The sequence below is a fragment of the Primulina huaijiensis genome, chromosome 4, assembly GCF_012295235.1.
Source record: "Primulina huaijiensis isolate GDHJ02 chromosome 4, ASM1229523v2, whole genome shotgun sequence".
Lineage (NCBI taxonomy): Eukaryota > Viridiplantae > Streptophyta > Magnoliopsida > Lamiales > Gesneriaceae > Primulina > Primulina huaijiensis.
Genome location: NC_133309.1, coordinates 142,184 through 155,956, shown reverse-complemented (window position 1 = coordinate 155,956; position 13,773 = coordinate 142,184). Strand labels below are relative to the sequence as shown.

The 13,773-nt window shown below is 37.5% G+C and overlaps 2 protein-coding genes across 12 annotated transcripts in view; one reads left to right on the top strand and one right to left on the bottom strand.

Annotated features, from left to right (window-relative positions):
• Positions 1-13,773, bottom strand: part of LOC140975050 (uncharacterized) — a 31,899-nt gene that overhangs the window by 6,194 nt on the left and 11,932 nt on the right. For 4 of the 11 annotated variants that reach the window (XR_012174889.1, XR_012174893.1, XR_012174894.1 and 1 more), the window contains 3 exons: positions 4,728-4,823; positions 2,729-2,914; positions 2,597-2,647 (listed from right to left, as the gene is read on the bottom strand). Coding sequence is in view for 5 of the 11 variants with exons in the window: in XM_073438536.1 (XP_073294637.1) it covers positions 2,597-2,647; positions 2,729-2,783; positions 2,856-2,914; positions 4,222-4,355; positions 4,728-4,814; positions 5,009-5,061 (439 nt within the window). In the remaining 6 variants the exon portion in view is untranslated. Of the gene's footprint in view, positions 1-2,594; positions 2,648-2,728; positions 2,915-4,221; positions 4,356-4,727; positions 4,824-5,008; positions 5,062-5,147; positions 5,240-13,773 lie in introns of those variants that run through there. The other 7 variants (XM_073438536.1, XM_073438537.1, XM_073438538.1 and 4 more) reach the window with 5 other exon arrangements.
• LOC140975049 (uncharacterized) lies at positions 6,234-8,397 on the top strand. The gene is made up of 4 exons (XM_073438535.1): positions 6,234-6,519; positions 6,710-6,815; positions 7,391-7,523; positions 8,046-8,397. The coding sequence occupies exons 1-4, from the start codon at positions 6,381-6,383 to the stop codon at positions 8,208-8,210; spliced, it is 543 nt and encodes a 180-aa protein (XP_073294636.1). The 5' UTR covers positions 6,234-6,380; the 3' UTR covers positions 8,211-8,397.

Sequence of the window (13,773 nt, the reverse complement as noted above, 5' to 3'; positions counted from 1 at the left end):
TACCACGGCTCTACTGAGTGTCGGGTCTCCCCTTAGAACCACCAGCTGCCCTTGCCACGTAAACCTCATCTCCATATTGGCCCAATTCAGCATGACATCTCCTAATGTTCTGAGCCAGTCAACTCCCAGAATGAGATCAAGCTCACCCAATTCAAACAAATACCCCTCAATGCGTATCTGGCAGAGCCCCAAATCCACCTCCACTTCCTTACACAACCCCTGACACGCAACGCGGCCCCCATCTCCCAGACACACACAAAACCTCACTTCCTCATCCACTTTAATTCCCAAATCAGTGATCAACCGTCTCGAGATGAAGTTGTGGCTCGCTCCACTGTCAACCATCACTACCACTCCCCGTCCCGCTATCTTTGCTTTCATTTTTAATGTTTGAGGCTGGTTAATTCCGCTGACCGAGTACAAGGGTAGCTCCAGAGTATTGTACTCAGTAATTGGAACACCCGGCCAGGCTTCCACTTCACACCCCTGACTGTGAATCTCTTCTCCCGCTGTCCCCTGCTCCTCGTCTCCTTCTCCCCCATCCTCCTCCGCAAGAACAGTCACCCTCAAACTTTTGTTTGCACATTTGTGCAGTGGGTGGTATGGCTCCCCACATTTGAAGCACAACCCATTCTCCCTCCTATGCAAATATTCTTGATGCGATATGATTCGGCCCTCACGATTTTTTGGTGCTGATGCTTTTATGATACCCCCACTGTTCCCACTTGGGTTTGATCGCGACCCACCTCCGTAATTAGTCGGAGTGAAAGGTCTGTGCCGGTATCCTTCTCCTGAACCTGTCGCTCTCGCGCTAATACGCGATTGTGGATTACCGGATGGGTAATCCTTTTCAGTGGACTGGGCCTGAGTGGCCCAACTCACATTAAAGGGCCCTTTCTGTTCCAGATCCGAGCCAAGCCCAGATCGACTTCGGCCACGATCCATCACCTTCCCACACAACTCTACTTCTAATCCCCTCGCCAACAGCATCGCACGATCCACCGTCCGCGGATTGTGAACAATCATCCGCCTCCGAATCTCCTCCCGCAACCCGCTCATAAAGTAACCCAGACACTGGTCTTCTGGAACGTCTCCCACCTGGGCAACCAACACCTCAAAGCGCTCAATATAGGTGTCGATCGGTTGTTGTCCCTGTTTCAGTGAGGCCAGCAGCTCAAATGGATTAGCCTCGTACCCGCCGTACCTCTTGATTAATTCTTCAGCAAACCGGTCCCAGTTCATGTTGGGAATTCTCACCTTCATCCAGCGGAACCAATGGATTGTGGCTCCCTGCATACAGATGTAAGCCAATTTGAGCCTACATCCGATCGGGGTGTCATGCACATCGAAATATTGCTCTACTTTCCCCAGCCAGCCCATCGGGTCTTCTCCTTCGAACACAGGTAATTCAATCCTCCTTAGGGCCATCCTCATCTCTTCTGTAATTACTTCACGCCCTCCACCTTCGGGGGCCCCCGCACTCCTCTCCTTCTCTGGTTGATCATATTGACCGTGAGTATTGTCTCCTCCTTGTTGTTTCATTAACTGCTCCATCAGCACCCCCAGTTCACTGAGGCTTCCGAGAGTTTGGTCGAGTTTCTCCAGCCTGCCTTGCACTTGTATCATGCTCTCCTGCAATCCATTCACAGAGCGTTCCATGATTTCAAACTTTGTGTCACTTCTGGTGCTGGCCATCGTCTTCGATCGTCCCTCGTATCCGGCAGGTCGGACCAATGTTACGATCAGAAAATCACACACAGAAGAAGTGATATAACAGTAAGTAAATGGAATAGTATATTAAATGAGAAATGGAAACCCAGAGTTTAGATGCTCTGTACAACAATTCTCTCCCTAGCCAAATGCTAGTGATCACTCAGCAACAATATAACTGAATACTCTCTCCTCTCTTCTAACTCCTATTTAAATCCCCCCTCCCACATCACGTGTTTTTCCCTTTGTTCCTTCTGGTATACACATTTACTATTTGGGTTTCTCACTGTTTATTTTGCTTGGGCCTTTTGCTGTCTCTGGGCCCAATGGACCCAAGTCCCCCACACATGAAGTTGGGCTCGTAACAGCGATGCAATGGTTTAGGTTGACAATGATTAGATTATCACAGAGGTGGTAAGGTATGTCTTCAGTATCAAACAAGAAAATTGAATACATGATTTGACCAAAAACTATAAAATAGTGTAAGAAAGAAGATAATTGATGCCTTAGTACCAATTGAATCTTAACGAACAAGCCTAGAGAATACTAAGGGAAATTTAATTTTTGGTGGCACCTCAGAATTCATACAACATATTATCATGTTAAATTTAGAGGTACCATACAGTTTGATTAGGAGAAATCCTTTTCTTGCCATTTAGATTGCTTCAAAAAAGAAAATTAAATGCAACTGATGATAACTTCATCTTGCAATTGAGCTCATGCACTCATTCAGAAATTTATGCATTATTGTTTTGAAGTAATATTGCAATAAATCTTTAGAGTAGCCTGGGGAGTTGTAATGTTACTATCTGAAGAATTGTGCATTTCATTATTTAACTATTTATAAATGTTTTATGAACAAAAAAGAAAAGGTATTTCAAGAAACCACTAAGCCTTCTTTGGTCACTGGGTCGAATTGGTGAGCATCAATCCATTCCTGCATGGTCAAATTCACAGCCTTGTAAAAGTGACGAATACAGCAAGCATGATCTGGATACTACATAGTAAGATGTCAAACCTGCCATCCTTTCAATTCTCGACTAATATCCTCGGCAACCTTTGTGTAATGCCCACTGTTTGGAAATCAATGGTGCCGTTATATAGTGATTCATTGTTTCTCTTGTGATACATGATCTTCGAATTACCTTCTATCCACAAGTTTCGCTGACAGGCTTAATTTTTGTTGTTTCATAAGCTCCATTGTCTGCGTGCCAAGAGGATCCGACAGAAGTAGGGTGAGTAGTTTGATTCATGAATTGAAAAAACAAGACCCAACCTCCATTCTTCCATAGAAAGAAGAATTTTCCTTAATATTCTAAGATATGTTGAGACTTAAAAAACACATACAAATAAATTATAACTCTTTCAAATGTGTTTTTGAAGATTTTATGTTTTCAAAACGTTTACTTAAAACAGAAAAGAAGAGGGTAACTGAAAATAAAGGATTTTTTTGAACATATATGTAACTTTCACGTGCTTTTTAAAAATACGATTAACCTCCAAATGCATTCAGTGTACTAGCATCCGCATAGAATGGTGCAAGCTGCCTTACAACTTCCAAGGGTCAAGATCTGGTTGGAAGTGTTTAGAGAAATGCCTACTTGAAAGTACCTTTTTCTGCAAACTGTTTAGAGAACATGTGCGTGAAAGTCCTAAGCTTATAATTCTTTCTGGAGATCGAAAGGTGTTTGAATGAATAATATGCAATTTTGTATTTCATTTGAAGATGTAGCATGGCAAAAGTTCTTAGAAAAATCAACCTATTAAACTCGTTACTGTTTTTGGTTAAGGTGGATTTGAAATTGAATGAGGAACCTCTGAGGCTGTTGTATGTCTGATGCAAGTATATATAATCCCAATAGATACCTTGTTGCTCATGGTTTGACTGTCAAAGGGTGTTAATCATTGCAGGCTTACGTGGATTACAAAGAGCATTATAATAATGTCAAAAACTACCTAGATGAGAAAAATTTTAGGACCTGTGAGACTCAGACAACAGAGTACTCCAGCGATGAAGAATCTCTGTAAGTAAGAAACAACAAGAGTACCTACTCGAGGGACGTCGCCAGATTACTTAAGATCAACCTACTAAGAAAAGTATCAGGAGGACATGGCACAACCGCAGAAGTAACAGGATCATGTTTCAACCAGATATGACTATAAACATATCTCCGCCATGCTTAGTTTGCGAGACACTATTGTATATAGGCCTTCGTGGCCCAGGTGAGATGCTGAAAAAAAAATGAAAACAGATTGATTCACATGGTGAACCCTGAAAGTGTGGACTTCATATGTCTGCTCCAGCTTCAGTTAAACCTCACCTTTTAGATTGACAGTTTCGGTCTTGTAATATACAATAAGATATCCCAAAAATATAATGAATAAAAAGACAAATATTATTTATAAGTTTATTATCAGTTTCTCGAAGGGGAAATGTGATTGAGTTTGATAGTTACATAACATGCGAAGATCTATCAATATATTGAGTATTAGTTGAACCAAAAGCTTTACTTGATTGAGGGTGGACGTATCAAATTCGAGAGAAGCAACTTTCAGATGATTTTCAGAAATCTGCAAACAGATCAGCTGCTTTGCCTTGGCCATCTGAACAGTTTCTTCTTTGACTTGGCTTGTTTCATTTTTCACTAGATTTCATTAAAAAAGAAATAAGAAAATAGAGAAACTAGCACACTGTAAAACTTCTGGAAACAAGTAGAGGACTGCTAGCTAGGGGAAATCCATTTCGTCTTCACAGATTGGGAACCTAAAATTACAAGTTCTAATTGGTAATATGTTCAGCACATCCATGGAGGCAAAGAACGCATTAATCGAATTTTCTAATTGGAAATATAATCAGCACATCCATCGACGTGAAGAACACATTAATCAAAATTTAACCGTGAATAACCAAAACAAGAGCTACAAATGCCAATGCCAGTATTTAACGACAGCACAAGAGATGGAAAGAACAAGAGGAAAACAATAAAATAAAAAATATAACAAGTAACGTAGAAAACCTATATCGAGATCATTTTGGAGAGTTTGAATAGTAGTGCCGTGCATATGCTCTTCAACAGAGATCTTTGCTTCTTGATCCGCCACATCTGCAATTATTGGCAGTGTTAATCAATCAAAAATAATTTTAAATTCAACAACATTGCACATTATTGAGCTATTAATCAATCCTCAACATATAACTCGAAAATAATGAAACGAATTCCGAATTGCCACAAATATTTAAAACTCAATTGATTCAAAGCTATCAAATAACAAGTATATCAGGAAGAGATGGAAATACCGTTCATTTGAGAACGGAGGGTCTTCATATAGTGAAATAACTCCTCCATTTTGCTGCCGTAAACATACAAAAAAATGACAATTCATTCATTCATCTCCAAATCCAGTGATAGAATCGAAATTGATACGATCATAGATACCTCCTCGCAAGTTCTAGTTCTGAGGAAGAATTGGAATGTCTTATGAGTAGCAGCAGGCGGAAACAGCTCAACCCAAACGTCGATTATTAGTATTATAATAATAATAATATAATAGTAATAGTAATAATAATAATAATAATAATAATAATAATAAGAGGAAATTATTTCTTTTGACAACTCGGCTAAATAGTATTGGTTCCCAAAAAAAAAATAAAAATTCAAGAGCGAAATGTTTTTTTTAAAAAAAGATTTTAAAATAGAAGTGAGTAAATTTTTTTTTTTAACATGAAAAATAAAATATATAGAAAAGTCTATTATTATAATAATAACATAATAAAATCAATCTATAAGTTAATTTGATATCATTAATTTTTAGACAAATCCAAAATTATATAATGATTAAGATAGAATGCATGCTCTTCTTGTATTCGATAGTTCTTCAGACGGGTCTTGTTTGCTCTTCACGACATACATACACACATACATACATCAACTATTATAACTATGACAAATTTCCTCCTGTAACATATATAGAAAACGGAAAAGTTTTCGCCAATGGCATTTCTGGATTTGGTTTCTTGAGATTATGTACGTAATTTCTCACTCAATCTCACACACACACACACACACACATATATATATATATATATATATATATGTGTCAATATATATCTGGGAACTAATTAAAGTTGGTTATCTGAGCATGAAAGAGGTGAGATCAATTGTGGTGGATGAAATATTTAAATACTAGTGTAGTTGCAGATCGATTGTGGATCAGAGCTATGTCTTGAACAAGGACATGGAAGATTTAGAGAGCGATGGATTCATTTCTTGTTTTTGGTCTTGTCTGTACGCCGGAAACACGTACGTTTTGAATCATATCCATTTTTCAGATAAACATACAGTATAATTCATAGTTGGCTGTTGGAGATTTGAGTTATAAATTTCAAAAAAAAATTAAGGTGAATCAATCAATCTATTTGGACACGCAAATTATTCTTCATATGATATTTATTTTGTTTAAAANATAAAATCATTTTTATACTCTATTGCATATTTTAAGATTATATTTAATGCTACGTTAATGTTATTAAAAAACCAAATTCTTTTACTGATAATGAATGATCTTCATCCACCTTACTGTACATCTCTCTCCTTCAAAATTATTATTTTACAAAGCTAGGCTCCTTCGGCAGTGCGCAGCGATAATTGATTGATTTGAATCGCATAGATATGCTGAATCGGGCGGGTTCTTGGTTCCGAAGAAAAGTTGTAGACCCTCTTTTCCAAATTCTCCGCAGGGGAACAGAGCCCAAGCAATTGGCATTCTCCGCGGCATTGGGAATCACAATTGGAGTCTTTCCCATCTGTGGTATGCGTGTTTGTTAATTTCCCATTTTTGTGTTCTAAATAAATATAATTAATGCTAAAAATGGAAGCAATTAAACTTATGTTTGGGTTATTGTCTTCTTTCTGTTTGTGAGATCACTCCAAGATTATATATATTGTCTTCTTTCTGTTTGTGAGATCACTCCAAGATTATATATATTGTCTTCACCCAGGGGTTACTGTGTTTCTCTGTGGCATCGCTGTCGCTGTACTCGGATCTGTATGTCATGCTCCAACTGTAATGCTGGCTAATTTTATTGCCACTCCTATTGAATTGAGGTCATTTTTCGTTTTGAGCTTTCTCATTCTGTTCAATGTTGAATTAAGACCAGAGAGTTTGTGGCGACTTTTGGATTAGTAATTGTTGTCTCATTTTAGATCACTATCTCACCACCAGTATCTTTCCGCTATCCACTCATTGTTAAAACTTTTCATTGCAGAATGCATAATCCTAGTCTTTCTATGTATGTGCCTTTGGGCGAGCTTGTTTGGGAGGGGAGGTGTGCGTTGGGTTAATATCCTTGCAAGAACAAAGACTTTTATCTATTTTACTTCTTGTTGGTCTTAAATGTTAGAAGATGCTGGCAAATGGTTTGGCAGACCCAATTACCACAGCTACCACACTTTTCTTTTTTCCTTTTAACTTACCCTCGAACTTTTGGCATGTGTGTACAAATACCATCTTGCTTTTCTTCTTAGATTTTTTCTGTCATAATATAGGAGAAAATATGGCGTTTTTTATGATATAACTGTTGGTGTAACCTCTCTGATTGCAGCTGGAGGCATTCTATTTCAGTAATTTTTGTGAATTTTTCTGATTACGGCTTCCTTTTATATGTGGTTTCAACTTTTAGTCTAGTGTTTCCATTTTTACGCTTTGGTGAAATCGTCACCGGTGGTCCTCAATTTACATTGACCTCGGATGCTCTCAAGAAGGTCTTGACTGGACAGGCATCAAAGGAAGTTTTACAGAGCATTTTCCACGCAGTATGCAACCTATCTAATATTCAAATCTATCTCTAGATTTTGTCTCTTTTGCTATCCCATTTTGAGTTGTTATATAAGATTTTTGGGGAGCATCCCATTTTGTTCGCGTCTTGATTTGAATGATTGTTCATGCTTGTGAATAAGGAAAGTCAAAATGGATTATGATAAAGCTCGAGTTAGCTCATTCATAGATTCTTATAGTTATAAAATATGGAGATGGAGATACTAGCAAATAATCAGGAATATTGAAATTTGTCAAAACGTTCTCCCTTTTTATTGATAATTGGACAAATTTATGCGTGTAAAACATCGAACTGTGGTACCATGGCCTTCTGCGTCTGTTATCGTGTAAATGAATGAACTAGCAGCTGTGTTTAGATTGAAGTAAGGTTACAACATATGCAATTAGTCATAACGTGACAAACTGTGATTGGGCTCTGATTCCTAGGAGATTTATGCTTGTATTGTGCTCTTTATCTTTAAGATTATCCTATCATTTGGTAATTTTGTTGAAAAATGCAGCTGTTGGGATGGCTTGTTGCTGCACCATTTATCTTCGGGGCCCTCTATGTATTATTTGTGCCTTGTTTCACAGTCTTGGTACGTAAGTTCAACTCTGTTCCTTCAAGCCCAAAAAAGCCGCTCAACTCTCCCTCTGAAGTCAGGCTAAAAGTCAGGGATGTATAACTGCCTGTTTGAAGCGCACACTGTACATGAAACTCAAGCAGAGACTGTTAGCATGGATGGATGTCAACATGAAGTAAACTATGATGAAACATTTATGTGAAAAGGCAATTTTAGCTTCTCTGTTGAAATGTTTATTTGTATGCTGTTTTATCTTTTAAGGTTTCTTATCCATATTTATATGCTGTTATGTATTTGGTGTTAGATCTATTGATACGTGGAAGGAAATAGAGATAAGAGGGTTTCCTAGAAAATTGACAATAAAATAAATAAATAAATGTTGTGTTTATAAGTAGTTAGTTTGGCAAAAATAATTGGTAGGTAGTTACAATGGAAAGGAAGTAATGCGAATCAAAATGTTTTTCAGCAACTTGATAAATTATTCTTTCTTGGCCTCGGGCTTATCTCTGTCCCCAAGACGTACCCAAGTCGACATAGCTCCATGTATATGTTCTTTGGAGCTAAAAGGGTATAGGTAGAAGAAACTTGTACGGATAAACCTTCGAAATGGTGAATTGAGGTAGAGTAGACAAGCAATTGGACACAAAGATATGGTGGACTGGGCTTTGCACGGTAGATTTTCTGATGGATAGAACGTCGCAAATGTGTGCCCCATCTTTGTGATTATTTACTGTTTTAAATAAAATAATTATTTATTTTGTTGTTTTATGTTGTTTTGTTTAAAATAATATCTTTATAAAATTCATAATATATTACTACTTTAATGAGATAGTAAGATACTAAGATTAGTACTAGAATTTAGTATACAAGATTGTTATTTACAAAATTATAAAATCATAGATAATATATCTAAAATGTCCGCAATTGTTTAAAGTATGTATCTTTAATAGGTAATCATTAATGCAATCTGCTGATATTATAAATATGATAGTTTTATCCGCACTGTCAGTGTAATAACACATAGAAAAGAATTGAAAAGTTCATCAGAAAGAAAAACTTATTTATAAAAATTTAATATATATGTAATGGGCTGAACAATATCGAAACATAGAAAATAATTGAAATTTTCTGTTTTAAAAAGTTAAACAAATAATTAATTAACACATACTATTTTCTCATTTTTCTGACATTTATATCTATCCGCCTTATCTTCCACATTGATATGACTCTTAAAGAAGATCACTACTACTACTACTATTATTATTAAATTAAATATGATCTCACTTTGCATATGCGGAAAAATTAGCATTTTGATCTTTTATGTGGGTCAATTTTTTATTTTGGTCTTTTATGTAGTCAAGTTTGAAAAAAGATACAATATTTCGGTTGTTTTGAGATCTCGTCCTGTGTCGTCAGAACTGGAGAGAACAGCCGGATTTTATTTGTTTGACACCGAATGTCGCCCACTTTGCACCTATTAATGATCAAGTTGCATAAGTGGATTCCACCTAAGCAAAATTAGCTTAAAACAAAAACCTAAAAACCTAAAAATATATTTTAAAAAAATACTCTTTTATGGTTCTAAAATACGATCGCATCTAAAACACCGTATTTTGTTTACACATATATTAGTCAAGTGTCAACAATTGGTGGTTGGATAGGATTAGGAATCCATATAAAGAAATCAAGATTTGGGAGTCAGTTAGCTGACAATTAGCTAGCTAACCGATTGGAACAAATCAATGGCGAGGAACCTCTGGAGATGAAGAGCCGTTGGATTCAAGTGGCTTGCAGAAGGACTGAAGTATATACCTCTCCTACTATCTGCAAGATGGAACAACGGAAGAAACATAAGAGGTGTGCCAAGCGAATCAACATCACCTTCATCAATAGAAATACAAAAGTGTTCTTTTGGAATTCATAGAAAACGAACAAAAGTCTATATTGTATTGAGTGCTGCATATTCAAGGAATTATTTCTCGTTGTGTATTCTGGATTCTATTCAAATTCTTAATGAGATTACCTCCCGTGGACATAGATCAGATTTGATCGAACCACGTAAACAGTGTGTCTTCTACGTTCTATAACTTGGTTGTGTCCATTTAATTCGATCGCGAGTAGTGATTCAATTCATTTTCATACTCTGAAACTTTGATTTCTTGATTGTCATAAATTGATCGCAAATGATAAGATGGATCATATCTGTCAACTGGTATCAGAGCCAAGGTTCTTGGCAGCTACATCCACAAGATGGTGGCTGGAAAAGTCGAACTCGATCGGTTTGACGGAAAAGGAGATTTTGCTCTTTGGCGCAGAAGAATGCACACCATACTGGTGAAACAGAAAGTTGCCAAAGCACTAGAGGGAGAAAAGAGACTCCCTAAATCTCTAACTGAAAAAAAGAAGCAGGAGATGATGGAATTGGCATTCAGTACATTAACGCTGCACCTAAGTGACAAAGTTCTTCGCGAAGTCTCATCGGAAAGAATAGCTGCAAGTATCTGGGTAAAACTTGAAGTCCTCTATATGACCAAATCTCTGCAAGATCGTATATATCTTAAAGGAAAACTATTTGGTTCAAGATGATTGACTCTAAGACAGTTGGCGAAAATCTAGACGATTTCAATAGACTCATTTTGGATTTGGAAAACATCGGGATAGAAGTTGAGGATGAAGATAAGGCTATCTTAGTCCTCAATTCACTTCCCAAATCATATTCAGTGTTCGTGGACACGATGAAATATGCCAAATAATCATTAGTCTTTGATGAGATACAAAAGACACTGAAGGCAAATCAATTCCAAACCATCATTGAGAAGGATACGAAAGAAACTGGTGACAACCTTTATGTAAGAGGATGATCAGATAAGAGGGAATCTTGATTCAAGAATCGAAGTAGATCCAGATCAAAGACAAGAAAACTGAAGTGTTTTTTATGTCATAAACAAGGACACTTTAGGAGGGATTGCCCTGATCGACAAAGACTAGCTGATTAAACCAAGGTGGAAGGAGAAGCATCAATTGTACAAGATGGGTATGACAGTGCCGAGGTATTGTGTGTTACAAACCTCAACACATACCATCATTGGGTTCTTGACAGTGGATGCTCCTTTCATATGAAACCAAACAAATCCTGGTTTGAAATTATAGAGGAGATTGACGGTGGGGAAGTTGGGAATGACAAGACATGTAAGATCAAAGAGATATGGTCTGTAAGACTTCAGATGACAAATGGTATTGAGTTGATCCTAAGTGAAGTGAGACTAGTCCCTGATTTAAAAAGGAACTTAATCTCACTGGGTAGCCTTGATCAGGTTGGATATACTTTCAAGGTCGAGAAAGGAACTCTGACAGTCTACAAAGGAGCATTAAGTATGATGAAGGGACAAAGGATAAATGGACTATATGTCCTATCAGGAAACACTCTTGTAGGGTCAGCAAGTGTAGTCGAGGGACAACAAAACAATAACAGAAAGTGTCATATCAGATTAGCACACATAAGTGACAAGGGTCTCACTGAATTACATAAACAAGGCCTACTTGGAGAGAAGCCACAGGAACAAATGGAATTTTGTGAAGAATGCATCAGAGGCAAGTCCACAAGAGTTAAGTTCAACGTGGGAAAGCATACTTCAACTGCTCCATTGGATTATGTTCATTCGGATCTTTGGGGTCCATCAAGGGTACCATCCAATGGTGGGTCAAGGTACTTCATGACAATAATTGATATACACACTGAAAAACAAGAGTGAGGTATTGGATAAATTCAAGCAATGTCTTACCCTTGTGGAAAATCAAACTGGCATGAGTTTAAAGAAGTTAAGGACTGATAATGGACTGAAATATTGTTCAAATGAATTCCATCAGTTCTGTAACAACAAAGGAATTGCAAGGCATTTTACAGCACCTTACACACCACAGCAGAATGGACTTGCTGAAAGAATGAATAGGAATATCCTAGAAAGAGTAAGGTGTCTCATGTCACATTCAGGTGTATCAAAGACTTTTTGGGCAGAAGTTGTCAATACGGCCTGTCACCTAATCAATAGAAGTCCCTCAGTTCCACTGGGATTCAAGACCCCTATGGAGAGATGGACATCAACTCCTTCTCAATTGGATGAGCTAAGAGTTTTTGGATGCCCAGCTTATGATCATGTCAAGAAAGGAAAGCTGGATGACAAGGCAATGAAGTGCATTTTCTTGGGATATCCTGAAGGAATAAAGGAATATAAACTTTGAGTGCATTGAATCGGGCAATCACAAGATCATTATCAGTATAGATGTGACTTTCAAGGAGGACTATTTCCCACTCAAGACAACAAAAGTAGAAGGAATGCCTACTGGAGTCCAGAACAGTACAGATATTACAAAGATCAAGGTGGCGCTAGCAGACACATATTTTTTTGTTCAAAGTGATTGCCAATATGATGATGATCAGTCAAACATCAATACTCAAGATCCATTAAATTTGCAAGACTACAAACTTGCAAGAGATAGAGATAGGAGGATTATAAAACCCCAACAGAAGTATGTACATGCAGATTGTATGTCTTATGCATTCACTGTGGCATCTCAGATTTAGAGTGAACCACTGAATCTTCATGAAGCCATGAGGTCTAAGGAAAGATAAAAATGGTGTGCTGCTATGGAAGAAGAAATGGAAGCACTCAAAAAGAATAACACTTGGACACTGGTCACAAAGCCTAAACATCATAAACTTATTGGGTACAAGTGGATTTTCAAAAGGAAGCATGGTGTACCAGGAGTTGATGAGCCAAGGTACAAAGCAAGGCTTGTAGTAAAAAGGTTTTGTCAAGTGGAAGAATAGACTTTCATGAAGTGTTCTCGCCAGTGGTCAAAAACAGATCAATCAGAACAATGCTATCAATTGTTTCAAAAGAAAATTTGGAGCTTGAACAACTCGATGTCAAGACAGCCTTTCTCCATGGGGATCTTGATGAAAACATATATATGCAACAGACCTAGATGTTTGAAAAAAAGGATCACCCGCTTCTGGTGTGCTCACTGAATAAAGCTCTCTATGGCCTAAAGCAGCTCCTAGACAATGGTATAAGCATTTTGATGATTTCGTGATAGCCCACAACTTATACAAGAAACAATTATGATTGGTGTGTCTATCATAAGAAAACCAAATCTGGAAAAGCCATTGTAGGACCGAGTGCTTACCACTTTACCAAAAGCTATAGCTGGTGGTAATGGTGCAACTCAAATCTTTTAAACTGCACAGCAGCTCAAGCACAACGGTTTGATCGCTCTACCAAGCAGGGACAATTATTGCACCTAACAATCTCTCTCCCAATAATTGCACTCCTTGCAACCAATGAGAATCTAACCCGATTGATACTAATTGTAGGACCGAGTGCTTACAGCTTTACCAAAAGCTATAGCTGGTGGTAATGACGCAACTCAAATATTTTAAACCGCACAGCAGCTCAAGCATCATGGTTCGATCGCTCTACCAAGCAGGGACAATTATTGCACCCAACAACCATGTACCTACTGTTATATGTCGATGGCATGCTTATATCAAGTCAAGATATAGGAGAAATACACTCCATGAAAGGTGAACTAAGTACTGAATTTGAAATGAAAGATCTATGACATGCCAAAGTGATACTATGCATAGAAATTCAGAGAAACAAGA